The sequence below is a fragment of the Typha latifolia genome, chromosome 1, assembly GCF_019914945.1.
Source record: "Typha latifolia isolate L0001 chromosome 1, TyphaL0001v2, whole genome shotgun sequence".
In the NCBI taxonomy this organism is placed as follows: domain Eukaryota; kingdom Viridiplantae; phylum Streptophyta; class Magnoliopsida; order Poales; family Typhaceae; genus Typha; species Typha latifolia.
The window spans coordinates 11504637-11528305 of NC_133086.1; the positions used below are offsets into that span (position 1 = coordinate 11504637).

General features: G+C 35.9%; 1 protein-coding gene across 2 annotated transcripts; it reads left to right on the forward strand.

Moving 5' to 3' along the window:
- The first annotated feature begins 3899 nt into the window (after window positions 1-3899).
- Window positions 3900-21476, forward strand: LOC140792826 (VIN3-like protein 2). Of its 2 annotated transcripts, none has more exons than XM_073144052.1 (5): window positions 3900-4149; window positions 4226-4282; window positions 12319-12964; window positions 19670-19968; window positions 20054-21476. In XM_073144052.1, exons 2-5 carry the CDS (start codon window positions 4264-4266, stop codon window positions 21277-21279), a joined length of 2190 nt encoding a protein of 729 aa, XP_073000153.1. In that variant the 5' UTR covers window positions 3900-4149; window positions 4226-4263; the 3' UTR covers window positions 21280-21476. The 2 variants fall into 2 exon arrangements, with proteins under 2 accessions (XP_073000153.1, XP_073000147.1); XM_073144046.1 differs by having other exon boundaries at window positions 3980-4149; window positions 12313-12964.
- The last annotated feature ends 2193 nt before the right edge of the window (window positions 21477-23669 follow it).

Sequence of the window (23669 nt, forward strand, 5' to 3'; positions counted from 1 at the left end):
GCCAAAATAATATTATTTAAAATCAGATACCAATCAAGAGATAATATTATCTATCATCATTAAAAACGAATCAAGAAGTCCTGCAGGAATGGTGGACCCTAACCACCAAATCAAAAGAATAAAAGAAAAGAAAACACAGTTCAAATGCCTTTTTGATCAATTTGGATGAAACTTTTGACTTCCGTAGTTTCGATCTTCTCCATTCTAAAAAAAGAAAAGAAATTCTACATGGGTCATGTCTTCGTCATAACAGAGTGATGTCTGTGTAACTCAACTGTCCCAGAATTTTATAATTTTTTTTCTTATCCATGTTTAATGTAACTTACAATAAAATCATAAAGAAAAAGAGAAGGACCAAGTATTTTGTTACCAACAGTTGGCAGTAACAATCTGATTCCAAAGAGTCACAAATTAAAAATTCGATCAAAATAAACTTACATAGTCGAGTCTAATGTTGGATACTATCTCCTTAAGATCAATTCACCATCCATCGATTGCTTCTGGAACAGTGGACGTCGGTCTCCCTCTATATCAGGCAAAATATTAAAATTGGACTTGACCCGTGCGTGCGAACCGAGCCGGGCGGCACGCGTGTGAGTTAAGTTGCATAGTAACTTTTACCCACAAAATAGGTACCCCTTTTGGGGCCCAAAGCCGATAAGAAGTTTGTTACTTATATACCATACTAACATTTCTCAAATATCCAATATGGTACTAAACTCACTTTTCTTTATTTTCCATTACCATGATACCCACTTTAGAGCCAATTTTCATTCACTTCTCTTCATGGATTTGACTAAGTGAATGTTTGACAATAAAGTACACTTTGAGCTAAATTAATTCCACCATTAAACCATCATTAATAATGTGTGGGCTCCACTTAAAACTTAGCTCAAAGTTAATAAAAATTCATGTCAAATACATGAAATTACCAACACCAACCGGCTTGATCCAATTCGTAGTGGTTCTAGACAAATTTAAGGATATAATTTTTAAGAGATATTGCAGAGGATCTAGCCATTAGATTAACATAAAATTTTGATATAAAATAGCCCGCCCTAGGAGAGAACTTTCCAACGAATCTAGTTTCACATAAATCAGATCGGAAGATATCTTCGAGAAGGTAAACAAAGGTCGGAGGGTCAAACCTCTGAGATTTAGGTCTGCACGGGATTTGGGATCGGTGGGTGGAGGCACAGATTTTTAAGTATAGTGAAAAACCCCTAGACACACGTATGTATCTAAATACTAGGCAATGATATCACTCGTTCGCTTAAGTAAAAGTCCGTAGAAATATTAAGAACGAAAGTAGAGATGAACACCAAGATTTTAACGTGGAAAAACCCAAACGGGAAAAAACCACGGATCCAAACTCGGATCAAAACCAATCACTAGAATAGTAGCAGTTACAAGACTAACTCTCAAAATAATCCGTCGAACCAAACGACTTTGTTCCTCTCAGTCTTGCTCGCTAAAATACACGATTCACCGCTTCTCGTGATTGAAGTCCAATCTCAGTAACCCTCGAGATTGATCTTTCGTCTAGATAGCCCTTAAGACGAAAGATTAAGATCTGTAGATGAGAAGAGCCTTGTTAGTTGAAGAACCGATGTAGCCTCAAGAAATATCCTTCAATAATGCTTCTTCAACCATCCTAGAGATAGGGTTTCACAATCCTTATATATGATCTCCAAGATAGAGCCAAATCCAAATCTTATCCGTACTCACAAAAGTACAAGATAGAGCCAAATCATAATCTTATTCGTACTCACGAAAGTACAAGATAGAGCCAACTCCAAATCTTATCCGTACTCACGATCTTCAAGATAGAGCAAAATCCAAATCTTATCCGCACTCATGAAAATACAAGATAGAGCCAAATCCTAATCTTATCCGTACTCACGATCTTCAAGATAGAGCCAAATCCTAATCTTATCCGTACTCACGAAAGTACAATATTCTTAAACTTTGTTGGTGCTTTCGAACGGGCTCGAGTGTGTTCGAACGCGACAGCTTGAATTCTTCAGGTTGCGTTCGAACGCGTTTATGAACGCAGCTCTCGGTCTGTGTGAATGTAGTACCCGCGTTCGAACGCGTTTGTGAACGCGGCTCTCTGTCTGTGTGAACGCAGTATCCGCGTTCGAACGCGTTTGTGAACGCGGTGTGAACTCGACGTCTTTTCTCCAATAATCTTGCAATTCTTCAAACTAGAGATATTCTAGACTTGTGTAAAGCTCATATACATGAAAAAATATACTTAGAATATTTTGTACACAATTGCCAACAAATAAAAACCTAACATATAGGATGGAGGTGATGATGGAGTGGAGGCCGAGTAGTTGATGGAGATGGCTTGGCAACATATGATGGTGGTGGCGGCTTACTGATGCGGATGTGATTGATAGTTGAAGGCTATGATTAGCCTACAACTGTAATAGCGAGTAAAGATAAAAATCGTATAAGAGATAGAGACGGTTAAGATAGAGAGACAAAGGGGGAGAGAAGTAGGCCTTTCCTACGGGAGTAGGGGGTTGGTGAAGAGGGAGGAGGGAGATGTAGAGGCCGGCAACCAAGTTGAGAGAGATGCAATGACAAAAGCCAATCAATCTTTCATTCTAAGCATGTCTAAAATATAGGTCATAAGACCCTATTTATAGAGATAAAATTAAAAAGTCCTAAACAAATTTAACTAAACCAGTTTTGCTTATCTTCTCGGGTTAACCCTTCGTTTTGCTGTAGATAGATACCGAAACTCCAAAAATTATAGATGAGGAAGTCACCGACTTTCTCTAACTGGTTTGATATTATTCGGATGTCTATAGAATGTCTAACATACTAAAACTTTATCTAAACCACCTAAGAATAATAAATAAGATAACTAAACTTGATCCATCGAGCCCAATGCCTTTCGAGGTGATCCGATATGGTCCGAATCGCATCATATTTTGAGGGGTGTAAATAGAAATATTAAATTTAGAGTGGTATATAAATAAATAATAGACTTTAGAGAAGAATATTAGTAAAAAGGGGTTAATTGCAGACTATAATTCATTTTCACATAGACTATTTTATTTAAATTTTATGATATTTGACTTTCTCAACTACCTAATATCTCACATGGTCATCTTACGATTAACTTTTTTTTTTAATCTAAGATAAAGAGGAAAATAATTTTTAAAGAGTCTAAAATTAATTATATAATAGTCACATGAATGGATAATCAATAAAGAGTCATTTTAAAATGTCAAAAAAATATAGATGAGATAACCTATGTGAAAATAAACAATACTTTAATATCTAAATGGACTCAAAGGGCCATGCCCCTACAAATTTAAGGCTATTTATTTTTTAATCTTAACCCCTCCTTTTAAAAAAAATTAATTTGCTACTAAATGTCCTCTTAGAAGCCGGCTCCGTCCCTATCCTTATAAAACCATACATTTACAAACATTTACATAGTTATGTGTACATCTTATGTGTCTTCTACTCGTGGTAGTAAATGTCGTATTTGTTTTTGACAAACATCATGAATACTAGGTATTTAATTGCTTTATTTTAATCTAAATTATTTAAATATTTTATTTATCTAGGATTCTAAATTCACGATCTACTAACTAAACAGAGCTCCCCCATTTCTCATACTACGTTTCCACCTTTAAGATTAGCATTGCTGAGAAACTACAAAAGTGCATCAATGAGCTGAAATAAAGAATAAAAAAAATCCGAAGGGTTTCGGTTTGCTACTCGTTTCTAGTTTCTATTCCACCAACCCTGGGCATCCTACTTTTCCATTTTTACCATCTCTTTCTATCTTTTTTTTTAATTTTTTAATTTTTTAATTTTTTATATCTATTAACACTTGGATAGAAAAGGATGGAACTGGGAAGACATTGTACATTGACATGGATAGCCTTTTCTAATACCTCCCTCCCCCTATCACTTTATAAATTAATTTGGCTCGCAGATTTTTTTCTCGTTCGATTGGTTGCGGTCTTTGTACGTGAATAGTTTAATGCGATGGCTCACGCATCACACTAAAACCCCCCATCCCCTCTCTCGCGGTCATAATCTAATCTTAACGCAGAGGAAGAGGCGAAGAGAGACCGAGTCAGCCTTGACTTCTTTTCCTTGGTGCTCGTTTTAATCTTGGTATGAAGAAGTTCTAAATTGGAGGTGCGGGATTATTGTTTTCTATTTCGGTTTTGATGGGCGTGCATGGTTGCAGGAGGTAATGTGAAGGGGGAGCAGCTGAGATCTATCGCCATGGATCCTCCTTTCTCTGGTGGGTTCCCTTTTCTCCTTGTTCCATGTTTTTTTTGGGTCAGGTTTTGGGTTTTTTTATGCGTTTGGGCTCGATCTGGGAAAAATGATGAATTGGGTATGTGGAAAGATTGGATTTTTAATTGGTTTAATGTGATTTTTCTAATTCTTTTTCTTTGTTTTACTCGATTGGTGGCTGTGTTGGATTTCCTGGGTCATGCTCAGTTGCAGATTTGTTTTCTTTTTTTGTGCAATATTCCGTAAAAGAAAAGGAAAGGGATCTGATGCTTGGTTCCTCTCTTTTTTTCCAAAATTCTTTTCGTCTGTTAGTTTCTCTCTTGAATTGCTTTTTGCCCCGTTGAATTTGTATGGCTAAGAAAATTTGAAGCTTTTATGAAGGCTTACTTGAATTTGCTGGTTTTAATGATCAATTAGCATAAAGTATTGAAGTAGCATCCGCTTACTTGTGTGACGTATTTTGTTAGAGCCCTCAAGTTCTGCTCGTCTGACTTCTCTATGCGAATCGGTAATTTAGGAAATGATTATATGTGCAGTCTAATTTTTTTGTAGAATTACTTGTGTTTGGGTAACTATACATTCTCAACATTCAGAGAACTAGGCATCTAACATAATATAAACTGGACCCAAGTATGCACAACCCAAGATTCCATGAAATTCATCCAGGAACCCTCAGAGATCCACTACGAGCTGCAATCACGCAACCATATGAGGTCGTCCTGACACTTTACAAACAAAGGGAGGTCATGTGCTCATGCCACTCACAATCCTCAATCAGTAGGCTGCAAACACCAGAAAGTATGAGCACACCCATCTAGTCCAAGTTTAGCTGGTTGCGTGTATTACCTACATTAGTATAAAAATCTAGATATTCTGATATGCAAACTTAGATATGCCAACCTGTACTGATCTACACTTGCAAACACTGTTGTAAATGTCAGTGAAATGGTTCTGTGACTGTCGAGAATCTGCATAGCACATATGCATTATGTGGATGCTTAATGTAGGTGCCTATGCATTCCATATCCGGTAATACTTGAACAGACAAACCGATGCAAATCAAGTTGAAATTCAAAAGATATAGAAGATCTTGAAGAGGAACTCGGAAGATAGACACCTATCTATACAAGGATTTCTTGTGTATGTCTACCAACACTTGTAGCTAAAACAATTTATGTAAATATGTAGTATGACTCAAACAGGTCATATGGGGCCCTTATGAGAGTTATGTTATGCGTGGCAGCATAGAAGGCCACCTGTGCAGTCACATAGATCCCATTTAAGAAGAGTTCTTGTGTCTGATCTAGATCATGTACCAAAGTCAATATGTACTCATCCTCGCAGGTCTAGACCTTAAATATCTGGAGCATCGTCCATGCCAATGGTAGGCAAACTTGCTTGGGACTCATAATGCATAATGCATGTGGATAACGGTAGAGTTAAGCAATTTCTCTAGAAAGATCAGGACCTTGTGGCTCTATTGAGTAGTACAATAAGGGAGCTTATCTAATCTGGCAAAGTTGCTATATACAACTTGCTACATTTCTTAATGGAGAAAATTATTTGAAAGCTTACTGGATCTGTGACATCTGTCAACTAGATGAGACTTCAACTTGCTAGTTCAGACAACTAAATTGTTGTTGCATATAGCATTATGGAGCTTGCAAGTTCTGTTGGTTCCGCTTCTTGCATGAAACCATTAATTTGTAATGCAGTTATTTATAGGGTAATTTGTCTGCAGCCTTTACTAGTTGTAGTGTGGTATTTCAACATAGCCAAATATCATTCCACTGTAATACAAGATAAACCTTAGGTGAACATTTATCTGAGATTCCTTGAAGGCTGTGTTCAGCTCTTACAAGTTTTATGATTGCAATAGTGTAGGTTTCCATAACAATTTTGATGTCGGATCAAAAGGGAGGAGACCATACCTCTCAAAATCTATTGGTATGCATAGACACTGACAAACATCATATTACATGACAGATTATAATTGTCTAATAGGTTGATTATTTCTACTTGTTTGCATGAATTAAGAAACCCTCCATTATTGTAAAATATAAATGATGTTCATTATCATCATTTTCATCTAATCCTGTTGTATGACATTTTAATTCCAGGCCACTTTGCAATATCCTCCAACATAGAAATCATTGTTGATATGCAGCACAAGGAAGAAAATACATATTATTCCTTTATAAATTGATAATTCATAGTTTGCTCCTTTATGAGTTATTGCACGTACTACCCAATACCCAATTGCTTATCACTCTTTTCCTCTCTTGTCCATCAATGTGGAAATTTGCATTTTTAAAGTGACCACTAGCTTTATGAACTTTGACAATGCTATTCCTAAGATTGAGTAAACCCATAAATTGATGATTTTCTTATATCATGTATTAGAACTATACTTATCTCCTCAAATGAAAGCATTGCAATCACCAATCTCCACCTAGGAAACATGGATACTTCCATAGTTCCATCCTCTCAATGTATCCGTATCTAATACTATATCGGGTATGAGACTCATTGGATACTTCTGGATATGCATAAAATACTTCCTTAAAATATCCAATTTAAAAAAAATAAAACTATGACTGTAGATACTTCTTGGATACTTCTTAGGTACTTCATAATTTTGTGATTCTAACCAATATGAGTCCAAGTGAAGAAGACTATTACCTTTCATTTCTATCATATCTAGAAGGTTTTATACTTTCATTTGTGAACAAAGGAATGGTTTATACATTTCTAAGATGCCTAATTAAGAAATCATGTTACAATGTCAATTTTTTATGATCTATAAATCAAAATTGCTTGTTTATCATACATCTTATCAAAAAGTATATTATATAATCTGTCACGACCCAAAATTGGAATCATTATTGGCCATATACTCCAGTAGACTCGAGATACATGAAACCTTAATATTAACCAATACAATTAAAGGGTAAAGCAAATCTTACGTGGAGGTAAAATATCTTAGTGCATCATATTTTTTTGGCCATGCCGATTGATATTTGAAATATTAATAGAGTTTTATGAGCTAACAATTTTAGCTCAGTGGATAAATCTACCTAAAAGCCAGTGAAACCAAAATATACCAGTTATAAAAACTAAAGGTCAACAATTAATCATGATAACAACATGCTCATAACGTGAATAATAAAACACAATAATGATAATGCAATTTAACAAGATGATAACATGCTCAATTTCATTAAATAACTTCTCAATCTCAATAATGCCAAATATCTTATATTGAGGATTGTATTTCATAGATCCACATCAACTAGAAGTTACCTTGAGATTTTCCTTATAGTTGATCTAATTAGGATTACTAGAAAGTGTCATTACGAAATAAATACATCTTGTCTTTTCTACTAACTGAAATTAGGGTTACTTTAGGAAGAATTTTGGTATAGCATGAGACTGTTCCCAAATCCCATCAGATTCACCTAAATGGACTATGGGTTGACCAAAATAGGTCTATCTCTTAGATTTTAAGGTAAACTTGAGTCACCATAGGTAGCACAAAGAATAATATTTAGCCTGAGTCTATTCTCAAAATCCCACCTATTTATAACTAATGTTTTGCTAGTTATTTATGATCAACATATTTGTTTTCTACATGAAGTATAACAATGCATGAAGATTAACATTTCTTGAATTATAATATTGCACGAAGAACATAGCATGAATATAATCATAATGCATGAAGTATAATACTGCACAAAGATAAAACTAGAAAATATCCTCCTCAAGCAAATCGGTCAGTAAAATTATATTATAAAATATGAGAAAATAAATATGTGAGTGAATCCACTTACTAGGGGTCTAAATAGAATAGCTCAAATCAATAATCCAAGTAAAGATCTCTACTTTAATTGCTCGATCCCAATTAATCTAATTTCCGAATCTAATTCAGTTTGTATTTTTAGGTGCCCCACAAATTTCTTCTTTCCCTTTTATTTATTTCTCTTTCCTGTCCATTTTTTTCTCTTCCTACTTTCGTTCTTTTCTTCTCTCTCTCTCTCTCTCTCTTATTCTCCCTGCTTCTACAGTTCCTGCAAGTACTGTAGTAGCAAACTCCTTTTTTTCTCCTGCTTTTATGGTACCGCACATACTGTAGCAGAAACCTTTTAAAAAAAAAATCTTTCCTCTTCTTTCTTCCTCCTAAGTTCTTTCTTCTTCTTCTTCTTCTTCTTCTTCTTCTTCTTCTTCTTCTTCTTCTTTCGTCAATGCCGCTGCCCTAAGCCATCGTCGCTAGAGTTCACTGCTGCACTCTCTCTCTCATATCTAGGGTTCTTTTTTTCTTTTCTCTGAATTTTTCCCTCTATTTATAAATTAAAAAATAATAGAGTCTTAATAAGATTGGATTCTAATCTCTTTCTTTATTTAAATATATACCTAATAAATAAAAATGTTAATTTAATTTAATCCAAATCTTAAGGACAAAACTAAGTCTCTCATTATCTAAATAATTATCTCTAATTTATTTATTTTATAAATTTGGCTTGTCACATAATCTACAAGGCCTTTTGTTATGAATGGCAATTCTTTTTATGGATAAATTGAAGGTCTTAGTAATATAAACTATCACACACTACAATAATATATAATTCCTCAATTAAAAAGTGCAAGTACAATTACACTAATATATATGTTCATACATCAATATATATAAATATGACCTACATATCCGAAATGTATCTTATCCTTGTTTTTCAAGATTTACCGTATCAGCATATCCATATCGTATTTGTATCCCATATCCATATCCAAGCTTCATAGATCTCCACCACCTCTTGATCCAGATACTTGATGGAAATCTCTTGCACTAGGAGGATTAACAATTTAACATTACTTCTTGCTGAATATGTGGTATTTATTTTATTTGATCGCATAAACTCTTGTATTAATAGGTTGTCATTATCAAAAAAATGTTTAGATATAATTATCATATGAAGCCTTTTGCATTGATATGAAGAGTTGCTACCTTCTATAGTGGATGTGACCACTCATGCAATAATAAATATTACGGAAGATACCTCTTGATGCAAATGTGGCTAAACAACCATTAGACCTACGGAAATTGAGGAAAGCAACAATTAATGTGAGGGAGTTGTGAGGTGAGGGAGGTGGAGAGGAAAACCAATACAAATTGGAACTTTCTCTTCTCTGGGCTCATAAGATGTTGCATGTGGCTCTAGCTCTACTAGTTCCTTGTCAATCATTGATGATCGTGCTTGATTTGGTGGTGTTGAGATGTGAAATATGAGGCTAGCTAAAAGTTGAAATGAAAGAGAAGGCTCAAATAATTAGTGAATGGCAATTATTAGAATTATACTCTTATCAACTATATTAGCAGATCTACAACCTGACCGATCATATCAGCATTCATGGTCTTCGACTGAAATGAACCAAACTGGGCTTGTAACCTATTGATAAAGGCACTATATATCTAGGACTAGCCAATTTCCTAGTGGCATGCCTAGTTTCAAACAGTAATGGTTGAAATGATTTGTATGATACACTTAGTTAGGAACATTTCTTATTGCATTAGGTGTTTATTTTCATTAAAATAAAATTCATGTAGGTCGCGTTGGAACGCAGGAGGGTTCGCATTCGAACGCCCTTGTGAACGCTTGCATCATGTTCGCAAATACAAGAAACGCATATTGTGCGTTTGAACGCTTGCATCACGTTCGCACATACAGAGAACGTATTTTGGTGCGTTCGAATGCGATCGACGGGAATCTTCTAGAATTCGGGTTACTTATGATTTTAGGATTTGTTGGCTAGCCTCTATATATATGTGGATGGCAGCCAAATTCATTATGCTATTGGAATATTGATTTCTTGCCTCTCTATCATCTATCTACCTTAATCTTCCACCTCCCTCTTCACCATCTTTCCACCTCTACCGTTGGCAAGGTTTTTTCTAACTTCTAATCTCCGTCGACTGTCGAGTCACCTATCTTCTTTGGGATCTCGACCACTTCATTCCCTTCGTCTATATTCCTAAATCACATCTATAATCCACCCTCATCTCCATATCCATCCATAACCCTAATATCCGCTCCACCCGTCACCTCCACCATCACCCACGTTATTCCGTGTTTTCACCCCTGCAACAGTTCGAATCTGCGAAGGGCGTAAATACAAAAGTTGTAGATCAGGAAATTACGGATCTAATTCAATTGATTTCGTAATTTTCTGACTACAGGAGAATATTTGACAAATATTTTTCCGCGGTTGCGCAGAATTGAAAAAATTCCTGTAATACATTTAGATCTTGAATGAATAGTTGCTTAGCTTATCTTTGGTTCGAGAACTTATCATTGTATCTGCTCAAGTAGATTGGTTTCAACTTTTGACCAAAATTGGAACCATGTTTAAGATGAATGAATAGGTCTCAGACACGATATTTCAAATTTCTAGATGTAAGTCTCAGGCACGATATTCATTGGATAATTTGTGGATACGTGTTAGATATTTCCTTCATATATCTGATTCTTTTTAAGATAAAAATAAAGAAAACAAATACCCTTGGTTACTTCTAGGATATCTCTTAGATACTTTTGACAGTTCAGACAGAAGTCAAATCAGAGGATTTTGAATAAGTCAAGAGGATTCTATTTGCAAGAAAGTTGACTCGAGATGTTATTTCACTATGCATGATCTGTGAATTTGTAGGCAGTCAACATTAGGATTTCATGCCACAAACGATAAACTAGTAATTCATAGAACATTGTTCTTTTCTCTTAATATAAGTGCCCAACAATTTGTTATAAATGATCAACAATTCATAACAGTTTCTTCTGAATTGCTCATAGTTTTTCATCTCAACTAAAAGATAACTGTATAAGTAACTATTAGTCACCTATGTGCTAACTTACTGCCACAACAATCATGTTAGTAGAAGTAGTAGCCTACGAAATCTACTAATTGTTTCCAAGTTTCAACTCACTATAAGAATTTTGAAATTGTATAGTATGGAAAAATCCCAAAGTAGAGAAAATTAAAAGATAAATGTTTGCGAATAAGGTGTAGTTCTTCACAAAAGTAGAGAAAAGTTACATAGTCCTTTGACCTTTGCTTACAACATTTAAACAACTTATAGAGCCATCAAATTAAGCACTTTAATTTCGTTCATCATTGTGCAGTCATCCACATTAGTTGGTGCAGTAATTCACTAAATGATTAGAAGCAAATAAGGGGAGAAAGAGGAAGTAAAACTTAACGTGAGGATGAGAGAGTAGTAATGTGAGAATAGATGAGAAGAGAAAAGGCAAAAGTAAGGTTTTATCAATTATACACTAAAGGCAATTATGGAATATAGAAAAGTTTGGTTAAGTTGGAAATAGATTCTTGTGAAATTTGACCCCAAATCATCCAATTTTGTTATGCATAGTGAAATCCTTCAAAATCATCCGAAGTTGACCGAATTCCTTTGATTGGGACATTCCAAACGTAGGATTTCCAACTCAAATACTGCGATTTGAGGTTTCCGAACAGGGTTAGTATATATTATGACAAGTTATAATTATAAAATTAACCCTTGTAAATTGTAATAATCTTAGTTCAATATAGGACACGCATACAAAATATATTTTTTGTTTGCAGTACATATATACACACACATCTTGCATATCCTTGTCATATTGTATCCTTGTTTCTTAAGATTTTCTTTTATCAAACCACACTAGATGAGCTATGTAATTGTGCATGCATCAGTAATGCTATGAAGCATGGATAGAGATTCGAGGAACAATTTGGTCTGTAGGCTTTAATATGATATCTGTGCATCACTAAGTTGCTTATAGAGTAAACTTGACCTAGTAATGTTTCCCTTGATTGTTTTGTGCTGCTTGTCTTTTATTATATGATTGGCTCTGGCAATCTCTCATGCAGATTGTTATTATTAGTTTTTTCTCTGATTTCTTCGTTACAAATTGACGTCATAAGTCTTATCATGTTTGTTTCTCATTCATTATGCTACTTAGTCTTCTAACTTAATGTGATCTTAAGCCCCAGGATTTGTACTTGATCCATCTAAATGCCGCAAGCTGAGCATTGAAGAAAAGAGAGAGCTTGTTCACGAATTGTCAAAATGGCCAGAAAGTGCCCCTGAAAAGCTGCAGACATGGAGCCGCAGGGACCTTCTAGAGATTCTATGTGCTGAGATGGGAAAGGAAAGGAAGTACACTGGATTAACAAAGCAGAGAATGATTGAATATCTTTTCAGAGTTGTGTCTGAGAAAAAATCAGAACATGTGGAGGACACTCCGGACCTGCTCACAGCTAATCCCCAAACCCCTTCCAAAAGACCAAGAAAGAATGAACACCCATCCCGTCTACCGATTGTGACAAATAATCTCCTAGGCACTGATGCACGCCACTGCCAAAATTTAGCTTGCAGGGCTACTCTTAACCTATCAGATTCATTTTGCAAACGTTGCTCATGTTGTATCTGCCACAAGTATGATGACAATAAGGACCCTAGCCTATGGCTGTTTTGTAGTTCGGATGCTCCATCTCAGAGTGATTCATGTGGCCTGTCGTGCCATCTGGAGTGTGCTCTTAAGCATGAAAAAGCTGGCATTGTGAAGAATGGGCAGACAATGAGGCTGGATGGGAGCTATTATTGCATATATTGTGGAAAAGAGAATGACTTACTTGGGTAATTTCATTCACACAAGCCTTTAATTCACATAAATTGCATGTTTGGTTATTAACAAATATGCTTCTGCTTATGGATTCCAGCATGTCTCTTTTACATGGTTAATTTACTTTTACTCCTTTGCTTGTTGTTTACAATGGTACATCTTATATTTAGCATTCTGATAGATCTTTATTTTCTTCATAGTGATATAATCTACTTTGTACTTAAAAACATGGATCCAAAAATCGGCCAATTCCTAACCCGAGCCTGATACCAGTCAGTTTGCTGGTATCGGACGGATATTTGTCATATCGGCCAAAATACTTAATGCAGGTCGATCAATTTTGATGTTCCCGATAAAACCTAAATAGAGAGAGAGGCTCATGAAAGTGGAGAGGATCTTCTTGCTCAATTTTCTCTTCTGCTTCTACTTCTCTTCTTTTTTCTCCTTTCTTTCTCTCGCTTTCTATGTTGGGAAACTAAGACTAGTGAGTGACTGAGTGGATGCATGTTAGCTGTCATGCTCTCAGTCCTTGCTGGAGCACCTTCGAGTGTCTCCATATATATATACAGAAAAAAAGAAAAAAGAGAAAAGAAAGAAGAAGAGCAAAATAATATAAGAGCATCTGAATAGGGCTAGAGGATATTTGAATGTTGCAACGTTAAAAGGCGTTCGAGCCTATGACAAATGGGAAAGGATTGAGAGCAACATTTGAGATGTCTTTGAATGACATTTAAATGGCTTCTGGTGTTCGAACGAGTGCCATAAAATCAGTTAATCCAACATCTTTTATTGGCTGAAAAGTTGCGAATTCATTATGGTCGACGGTCGTATATAGTACGAACATATGCTCTACGATTCTTCCAATCTAGAGGTAGAGAGTACCATGGAGATTGCAGACAATCAGCCTTTTTTTATTTCTCCTTACAATCAAAATTACTAATTTAATCTTTGTTGCTGATTTTTGGGGTTGGTAGTTAGTCCCCAAGTTTTTTGGAGCTGCAGTCTTTAGAAACTTGATATGTAAATACATTGTACCTTGGAAATGGAATTTCTATGAGTCCATTTGCATCATAGGTGGTGAAATTACGATCCTAAAGGAAGCTATAAGCACTTTGCTCTTCCAACCCAAAAATTGATTCTTCTCTACTTCGATATTTCCCCAACAGGATCAAATCGATCAATTTGCTGCCTAATCTATTGCAGGATCTATTTTGAAACTACATCAAATATATTCTAGATTCTGTTAGGTAGAGAAAGTAGGAAATGTAGAAGAAAAACAAAAGAAGAGGAAGGAAGAAACTTGGATGGGAGAAGGCATAGGGTTTGCTTATAGTATTGATGCAAATCTTTGGTAATAGGCAAGTTAGCTGGTATTCTACGTTGGACCAATTAGTTGGTGCTTTTACATTTCAAATAGTTGCCACTTATGAAATGACAAGGCGTGAAGCATTGACATGGATATGGGCTATAGATATAGCAATATTATATTTCCTGATTTTGTAGCTATGAATGTTTATGTGAGTAATTTTTGAGTAAGTTTTGAATTTTGAGAGGGGGGAGGAGAGAATAAGCTTGATATTCATCAAAATTTTGAATTTTAAGTAGGTTAATACATTTTTTAAGTTTTTAGGCTTCATATGGGAGTAATTTTTATTTTCTTATTTTCCTCTCATTTTTTCTAAATTTTTGGAAAATTTTCTGCATTTTTAAATAATATTTAGAATTTTACGTAATTAAAAAATAATCTGATCCGATATGTGCGGCTGATACCGATCCTAATCCCGATACTGGAAACCTTGCTCTATATCCATTTATTCAATTATGATTATCAGATTGTGATTCTCTCTGATTTGTTAATTCTAATGGATACCATATCAAAAACATTGTCTCTTGTATTAGAAAACGGTTTGATCTTGAAATATTGAGAAATATTTTGACTTTTATTGATGAATAAACTGAATTTAATCGGCCATAGACCTGTAAAATTATATGTAGGTAACACAACTCAAAACCCCAATTTGACAGAAAGACTATCTTTCAAAACTAGAAAGTTCCAATTTAGACTCGTACTTAATTTGAACCAAATAAAACTAAACAAATACATTTGAAGACCTAAAAGATGGAATTAGCCCAAAAAATGACCTACATCATTGTGGCCTAGGCTTGTGATGACTTTCATTCTCTTCTCATTTCCATGAGCCTACCCACCTTTGTTCAATTCTGAGTTGGTTGGCATTGTGATCTTTTTGCTAGTCAAATTTAAATGCCAGCACTAACAGGACCACTGACACCTAATCCTTCTCAAACATGGATGCCCATCATTAGAAGGACATCCAAATGCAAAACTGGCAAATATATATTGTTTGACAGGCAAGATATTCACAATAATAGCACTATTACTGGCAAATATGCTTCCATGACTCAATCATGATAGTGGCATGCTTGGTGGCAAACCTTACTATCAATCTAGACAATGCCCTCTAGAAAGATTTCTTTTGATAAAGGTGAGAAGGTCTAGAATAGCCAAATAAACTTTCTTGTAGCTATTTACCATTGGAGTATAATTGTCCACTCGATTTAAATAAAATTTCCAAAATGAATATAATAGGAAGGAAGAAAGAAGAACAAAATATTCATTTTATTGTACTACTGCTTAATAAGGAAAAGGTACCATCAAGTTGTAAAGTTCAGGTCTTGCCAAAGAAAGGTGCGTCTTCTTATAAATCCATGTTATGTCATTATTAGGATGACTTCTTGTATTAATTATAATATTGACATTCTGTTAGGCAAGCCATCTTATTCACCTTTTTCGTTGCATACATCAAGAATCGAGCATTTGCACTATCTCATTTAGATGTGCATTTCATTCACCATTCTTTTCTCACCATATTCTATTGTTTTCATTAATAGTTGCTTTCTTACCTCTTCTCCTATAAGCTATGTTATGTCAGTTTATTGCCACATGATATCAGTTAGTATTTGAACTTTTGAGTTCACAACTTCGAGTCATGGCAACAAATACCGTTTCATGTCCTTATGCTTCAAGCCTTCAACAATCAATATTAGGTGAGGAAGGTATCCACCAAAAAGATTGAAGCTTTTCTTTCCATGATTTTTTTTATTTATTGCTTTTCATTTCCACAAGTTGGCATACCATCATGTATATTTTGAACAAAGTATAGGTAGATTGATGACAAAAATCTTTTCTTCGATCTATTGTTCTTTTCTGATACTTTTATGTAATAGTCCAAACAAATCAAACATGAAGTCGTCATTGTGACTCATTACTTCCAGTTCATATTATTGTAACTATGGGTTGTCCATGTTGCCTTTTATTTGGCAGGCTGGGATGTATATATTTTGTGAACATTTTGATGCCAATATAAGGCTGGGGCTTATTATGACTTGCATGATAAAATAAATTCTTCAAGCAGTGTAATCAACAATTTTCTGACTCAACACTTGGATCCAATTAGTTGCAAATGGATGGGAATTGAGATATCTCATTGGAAACTATGACCGATATGATATCATGTAATAGCCATATTTTACATGCTTAATTATTAGCTCAGGTATTTTTCCTAATTTTCTTTAGTTGAGTGGTGGTATCGTTCTATCGCATATTAAAATGGTAGTGAGGCCGAGTTATAATATGACTTTCATGATCCCAGTAGATTCTTATAGTACTGGACTTTGATTTTCCGATTGTCAGAAACACAGATTAAATTATTTACATTTTATGCTGGATATGATTGAGACATCTCACTTGCATCTAAGACCCATGTGATATCATAAATAGCCATATCCACATGCCTAATCATGTAATTAGAATTTTTTTCCTATTTTGTTCATAATTCAAGGGATGGCATCACTATATTGGAAAATATATGAAGCTGTATACTTCATGTTTCTTCTATCGAATATCTACGAAAGGAAGCATAATTCAGCTGTTATAAGTTTAGCGGTCAATGCCATAGAATGTAGTAGAAACGAGAAGAATTCATAGTTTATTGCCGCATGATTTCTTTCTTGCCTTGGTGGAAGAAGCTTTTAACTGGAGTCTGGACTAACTTTGCATTCATTGAATGCTTTTTGTTTGTCCCCACGTGTAGGCCTTATTTATTTTTCTGTTCCCAGATAATCTAGCATGCTTCCAATACAACGAATCTAGTAAGTTAGGCATTATTTTATCAGATACACTTACCAATGCAGGGAATAAAAAGGGTGACAACTTGTTCCAGATTAGAGAATTGATATTAGTTTATTTGGAATTTTTTTCTGTCATTTATTTCAGGTGTTTAATGTATTTTCGTAGCTTTTTTATATTTGAATTCCTTTTAGACTCAATCTGAAGCCTTTTGGTTAGAATTTATTGGTACCTATATGGGTAATATATTTGATCTAATCCAACTAGGAATTTGAGTTTGATTAGGGTTTCTTATCTACCCTTTATTAGAAAAACGAGATGGAGGTCTTTTGTGAGAATGGCTAGGTTTTATTTCAAAAAAAATAAAGGAAAATAGATGTTATCTTTCTTCTTTCTTGTGAAGCGTAGATCACTGTAATACCAAACCCTCCGGGGTGTGAAGCCCTACTTGAGTGATTTCAGCTTATCTTTCTTTATTTAATACCTTCTTTTTCTCATGTATTCTCTCATCTCTTTTTTCTTTTCTTTCAAATCATTCTCTATTTCTTTTTTTCTCTTTCACAGAAGGAAACCAGGAAACAACTTTTTGGGGTTCAGTATTAGAGCAGCTTCTTACTGTCGGGCACTTTAGCAACCTTACCGCCTACTTTTGTAACAATCATACAAAAACAATTTTTTTATTCTCTTTTCTCTCTCCTTTTTTTTTTGCTCTATATGCTGCTTTTACTGCTAAAATCCATATCTTTCTTTATCTTGATATTTTTCATTGAATCCATTTCTCTCTATGTTCATCCTAGAGCAGTTTGGTATTAGAGATACCTGTCCTTCATCACTTACTGTTCTGGGTTAGCCTATGTCATGGCATAAATCCTAGAGGTCTACAAAGCCTCTTCCTCTCTCTTCCTCGTTATAGGATATGCATAAGTAAGTGGCAACCTCTAGTATTGCTTAACTGCTTTTAAAAATACATCTTGCTTAACTAACAATATGTTTTTGAGATATTCCAGTATCATCTGATACAACTTGGAGAATCCTCTTTAATTTGCAATTTTCAAAATGTTCAATCACTAGGTAACATTGCTAGCATCTCTGTCTCATTTCTGCACAATCTAACAAATTTAATCATTCTGAAGCATGCAATCTTCAACAAAAAAACAACAATTCCTACTTTTTTTTTATTCCTATGATCCTTAGATATGCGTACTCCAATAGACTATATAACATGCGAATATATGGACAAGTTTGAGGATACTGTAAAATACTGTATTGCATAATGTCTATTTGTCTGTCATCTGAAGAGTAGAAGATATTTTGAACTCTAAGCCAATAAAATTGGTACGAACCTGTTTGATCCAATTCGTAAAGATTTCTAGACAAATTTAAGGACGAAACTTTCGAGGGTGATTCTGTCAAATCCACCCGTTGGATTCTCTTGCAATTTGGATATATTGTTGTTGTTAAAGAAAGCTTTCTAACGAATCCAATATCAAGGTTTGGTCATTTAGATTTTGAGATATAGATTAAATAGTAACCAAAGGTTGAAGATATGTTTGGACAGTAATATGAACTGAAGGATAACCAAGAGGAAGAGAAGATGAAGTAGGGAGGCTAGTCCTTAGGGACAAGGGTGCTATGGCGGACGAGGAAGATTAGAAGCAAAACGAGAATTTTTAACAGGAGATGTGGCGGCAATTGACGAGAGGGAGGAGGGAGATGTTGAGGCTGACAACCAAGTTGAGAGGGAGAGAGTAGGGGACGGCAAGGACAAAAGCCAAGTAATTCTTGATAAATGCATAACTCAATTAGGGTTGCACTCTATATATATAGAGAGATTAATTCTAAACTGTCTGGAACTAGAATTTATCTTAAAAACTTATATGACTTAATTATGACTTACTTTAAAGACTTACATGACTAAACTAGGATTTGCCTTAAAGACTTACATAACTTACCTAAGACTTGTTTTAATGGCTTACATGACTTAATTAAATCAGTCTCCTTATCTTCCTCTGATTAATTCTCCGTTTCGTTGTAGATATAATCCGAATATGAAGACACATTGAATATGAGAGTTCTAGATCATGACGTCCCCAGTTGTATCCAACTAGTTTTATAATATTTGGCAGTCAAATGAATATCTTTTAAATATTTTTTCAAAATTGCACAGAACTGGATTTAGCTAATTAAACAAATTCTTACTAGGATTCTAACTAAGTTACATAAGCAAGTTAGATAAATAGGCTTGATCTATCGAGCCTAATGCTCCCATGATGTGATCCGACCTGGTCCTGTTCGCATAAAAAATATCCAAACTATTAACAAACTTGCATGTCCTCAACCCTTAGGATTGTAGATGAGAGCAATGGTTGCATCATGCCTTCTTTCAGTTCATCATGACAGGATATGTCAATCATGATTGACCGCAGCAAATTCCTTGGCTGTTGTGTTTTTTTTCATTACATCTTGGCTTAAGTTTTACTAATTTAGTGACAGATAAAAGTTGTGCTTCAATTTAGTTCAAAATTTATAACTCAAAATTTTCCTCAAGAACAATTATTTTCTTTTCTTGCAGATGCTGGAAAAAGCAGCTTATGGTAGCTAAAGATGCTCGACGAGTAGATGTACTGTCTTACCGGATTTCTCTTAGCCATAAGCTCCTCAGATTAACAGAAAAATACCAAAGTTTGCATGATATTGTGGACACAGCAGTAAAGAAGCTGGAGGCCGAGGTTGGCCCTATAACTGGTATTCCAAATATGGCTCGTGGGATTGTAAACAGACTTTCTGTTGGTACTGAGGTTCAAAAGTTGTGTGCACGTGCACTGGAATCACTGGAATCCATGCTTTCTAGTGCCTCTTCAACTGTTCAGAGTAAGGGTTTTTATGAATTGGGCATGCTATGGCTCCTTTTCACTTTCCATTGTTGATCTCTTTCTGAATATATATGTTTTTGCAGAACCCAGCTTAACAAAATCAAGTTTTATCAAATTTGAAGATGTCTTGCCAACATCAGTTACCTTGGTGTTGGGTTCAGAGGATTGCGCAACAATATCTCAAGATCTGGCTGGTTTTAACTTGTGGCATCGAAAAACTGACATAGCCGAATATTCCCTGCAACCAACCTATACTCTAATTAATTCAGAGAGAAGATTCATAGTAAGAGAACTTGCTCCAGCAACAAATTACTTGTTCAAGGTAGTCGCATTTAGCAACATTAAGGAATTAGGTACATGGGAAGTTGGAGTAACGACTGAAGCCTTTTTGAAGGATGACTCAATGGGCCTTGCACCAGGAGAAACTAGAAATTGTGGAAGCCCAAAAGCAAACAGTAATGGACTGTCTAACCCTTCATCTGATGGAGATGAATCAAATAACAACAGGACTGCATATACTGATCTCAATAAGTCACCAGAAAGTTATTTTGAATGTTGTGAAAACCCTGAAATTCCTGAATCAGAGAAAACATCTGATCACCTTTGTAAAGATAAAAATAACTCACAGAATGCCAATATTGGCAGCACAAGTGAAACAGAATGTACTGAGCAGGAGGAAACACCAGGGTTATCTGGGTCATCTTTGGATGAGGAGCCAAACTCAATGATTCATTCCGGTTCCCAGAGAGATTCCACGAACTCTATGGAGCACAATCAGGCATTGGACATCCCAAGGTCAGAGGGTGTATCTAATGCACGTACTGGAGATGAGATGGTTATTGAATGCCCTGATTCAACTCAGCAGATCGCACTATGCGGGCCAGAAAATGGCAAGGAAGATTCAGGAAGGAGCTCTAAGTTGAAACCAGGCAGCAATGTGCATGAGAACAGCCCAACAAAGCCTGGAAGGGAACCTGGGAGCTCATCAAAGAAAAGATTCTTAGGAAAATGTGAGGAAATATGTAATAAAGATGGATCTTTGGAAGGGGATTATGAGTATTGTGTTAAGATGATCAGATGGCTCGAGTGCGAGGGACACATTGAGACCAATTTTAGAGTAAAATTTTTGACTTGGTTTAGCCTGCGAGCAACTCCACAGGAGAGAAGGGTTGTCAGTGTTTACGTTGACACTCTGATTGACGATCCTGCGAGTCTTGCTGGACAGCTTGTGGACACCTTCTCAGAAGCAATCTGCAGCAAGAGGCCTCCACCAGTTCCAACAGGCTTCTGTGGTAAACTTTGGCATTAAGACATTGGGAGTTCTTATTTCTGGGTAAAGTATGGCCCCAATTCTTTGGATGCAGATAGTTGCATTGATTCTTCATTAGAATATCATTAATGTATCAGTATTTTAGGTTAAACACAGTCGTTCATTGGCACAATAACTGTTGATGTTGATATTGATAACAGTTAATTTCTTTTACTGGGATTCTCATTTTCTTTTTCTTTCTTTTCTTCCGTGACTTTTGTTTCTGTTTCTCTTTCCTCTGCCCTTATGTTCAAGAGAATATCAGGCACTTTTGGATTTTAAGATGTCCCAGAAGAGACAATGAATATGTTTCTCTTAGTTATCCTTTTACCTTTCTTGTCTCTTATTGTATTGCAGACAATACAACCATTAAAGTGAAAATGGAAGATGATTTCATAGCGCCAATTATAATTTGTTATATAGTTAATTCTACAGTGTGGTGTTACTTTAGTTGGATAATTCAGTACATGGTTGCTGGGTGGTTGTAGCATAAATTATAGTTTGTTATGTAGTAAATTATACATTGTGATTTCACTATAATTGTATAATTTAGTACATGGTTGCAGGGTATTTGAGAATAACGATGTAGCTTATTTATCTTTCTATATATATGAGCTCATATATCTTAATAGAGTTGAATACTTGTATTAGGTATGGATTGAGTAGTACATAGTATTACCCTGTGCAGTAATCATGCATTTGGAGTTTTATGCTACTACGACATCCTTGTGTAGCAATTTAGAGTCACAGTCTAGTATAATTATTATGGATTTAGATATTCATATAGGTAACATATTTATTTGGATATTTATGATGTGATTCGGGTCGGATTGGATTGCCTCATGAGGCATTGAGCTTGTTGGGTTGAGTGAGTTATCTTAGTTTAGACTATTTTTTCTGGGCGTTTAATGGCATAATTGTAAACGACTGGTACCCCATATTTGTCATTCTGTAGTTGTTGGACGAGCTCTCGGGCCGAAGTCACATGGCCAGGTACTCCACCTTTGGCTCTCCCCACAAGCACTCGGACATTTATACCTTCAACGCATTCATCTTCAATAATTTCATCACCTCATGCAAGCGTCCCAAATAGTCCTCCCAAGTTCTATTGTACACAATGTCATCAAAGAATAACAATGCGTACCGTCGCCGGAGTGGGCAAAAGACTCGTTTATTAAGCCTTGGAATGTTGCTGGAGCATTCGTCAATCCAAACGGTTTTACCCCGAAACCTCATGAGTTCGGAAAGCTATTTTGTGGATGTTTGCCAATGAAGTTGGATTTGGTGATAACCAGCCCGAAGATCAAGCTTGCTGAAGTAGGCCTCGTCCTAGCTCATCCAACAACTCCTCTATTGTTTGTATAAGGTACCGATCTTTGATGGTGATGGTATTAAGTGCTCAATAGTCAATGCAAAAAGGCCAAGTCCTATCATTTTCTGGCACAAACAAGACAGGTGACGAATAGGCACTCTGGCTCTGCTAGATAATACCTTGCGGATATTAGTATAGTTGCATGTTTGTCGGCTTAGCCCTGGCACAATCTTGACCTTGTGATCCATATCCTTTGTTGGTAGCAGCCCTTTGGGCTCTTCAAACAACTCAGAAAGTTTGGGCTTACCTAAGCTTGAGTAGGCTCAAGTTCAGCAAGTGTCATCTGGAGGTAGTAGGCTCAATCCCACGCACTCAACATCCCCACCATTGGCAACAAGGTCGAGCTCAGTTGTCGTAGTCGGCGACGAGAGGGAAGGTCGAGCTATCGGGTTGTGCAGTGGCTATGAGTCATCGGGTTGTGCAGTGAGGAAGATGGAGGAAGTTCGGCTGAAGAAGATGGTATATGGAGGAGGGGTTGGTTTGTGAAAGTGAAGGAGATGGAAGCGGTTTGAGCTGAAGGAGATGGCGATGTGGTTACTGAGGTGGGGGTGAGTTGAGGTATAGGGAAGTTGTCAAGCTAGCTTGGGTAGGCTTAGTTGATGGCCCCAGTAAGAGTGCCGCTAGCTGATAGAGAAGAGAGAGAGAGAGAGAGAGAGAGAGAGAGAGAGAGAGAGAGAGAGAGAGAGAGAGAGAGAGAAAGGGAAGACTAGGGTAATTCTCATTGCTTTTACTTTGGGTGCTCACCACACCTTATATAGTGGCTACCCATGATAAGTAACTTGCCCTCCAAGTAAAGCTGAAAATAGACTAGACCCAATCTAAACGTCTCATGACTCAACCCAACAAAGTGTAGAAAATTGCTATGCAGAAATTTAAAATAAAATGACTCGATCTAACTAACTAAACCCCTCTAACTTGGGTCATAATAGTCCACCACACTTCTGTCACCTTGTCCTTAAGGTGATGAGTCAGATAATATTCTAAGTTGGTCCAACGCTAGCCTAACTCGTCGGGTGGT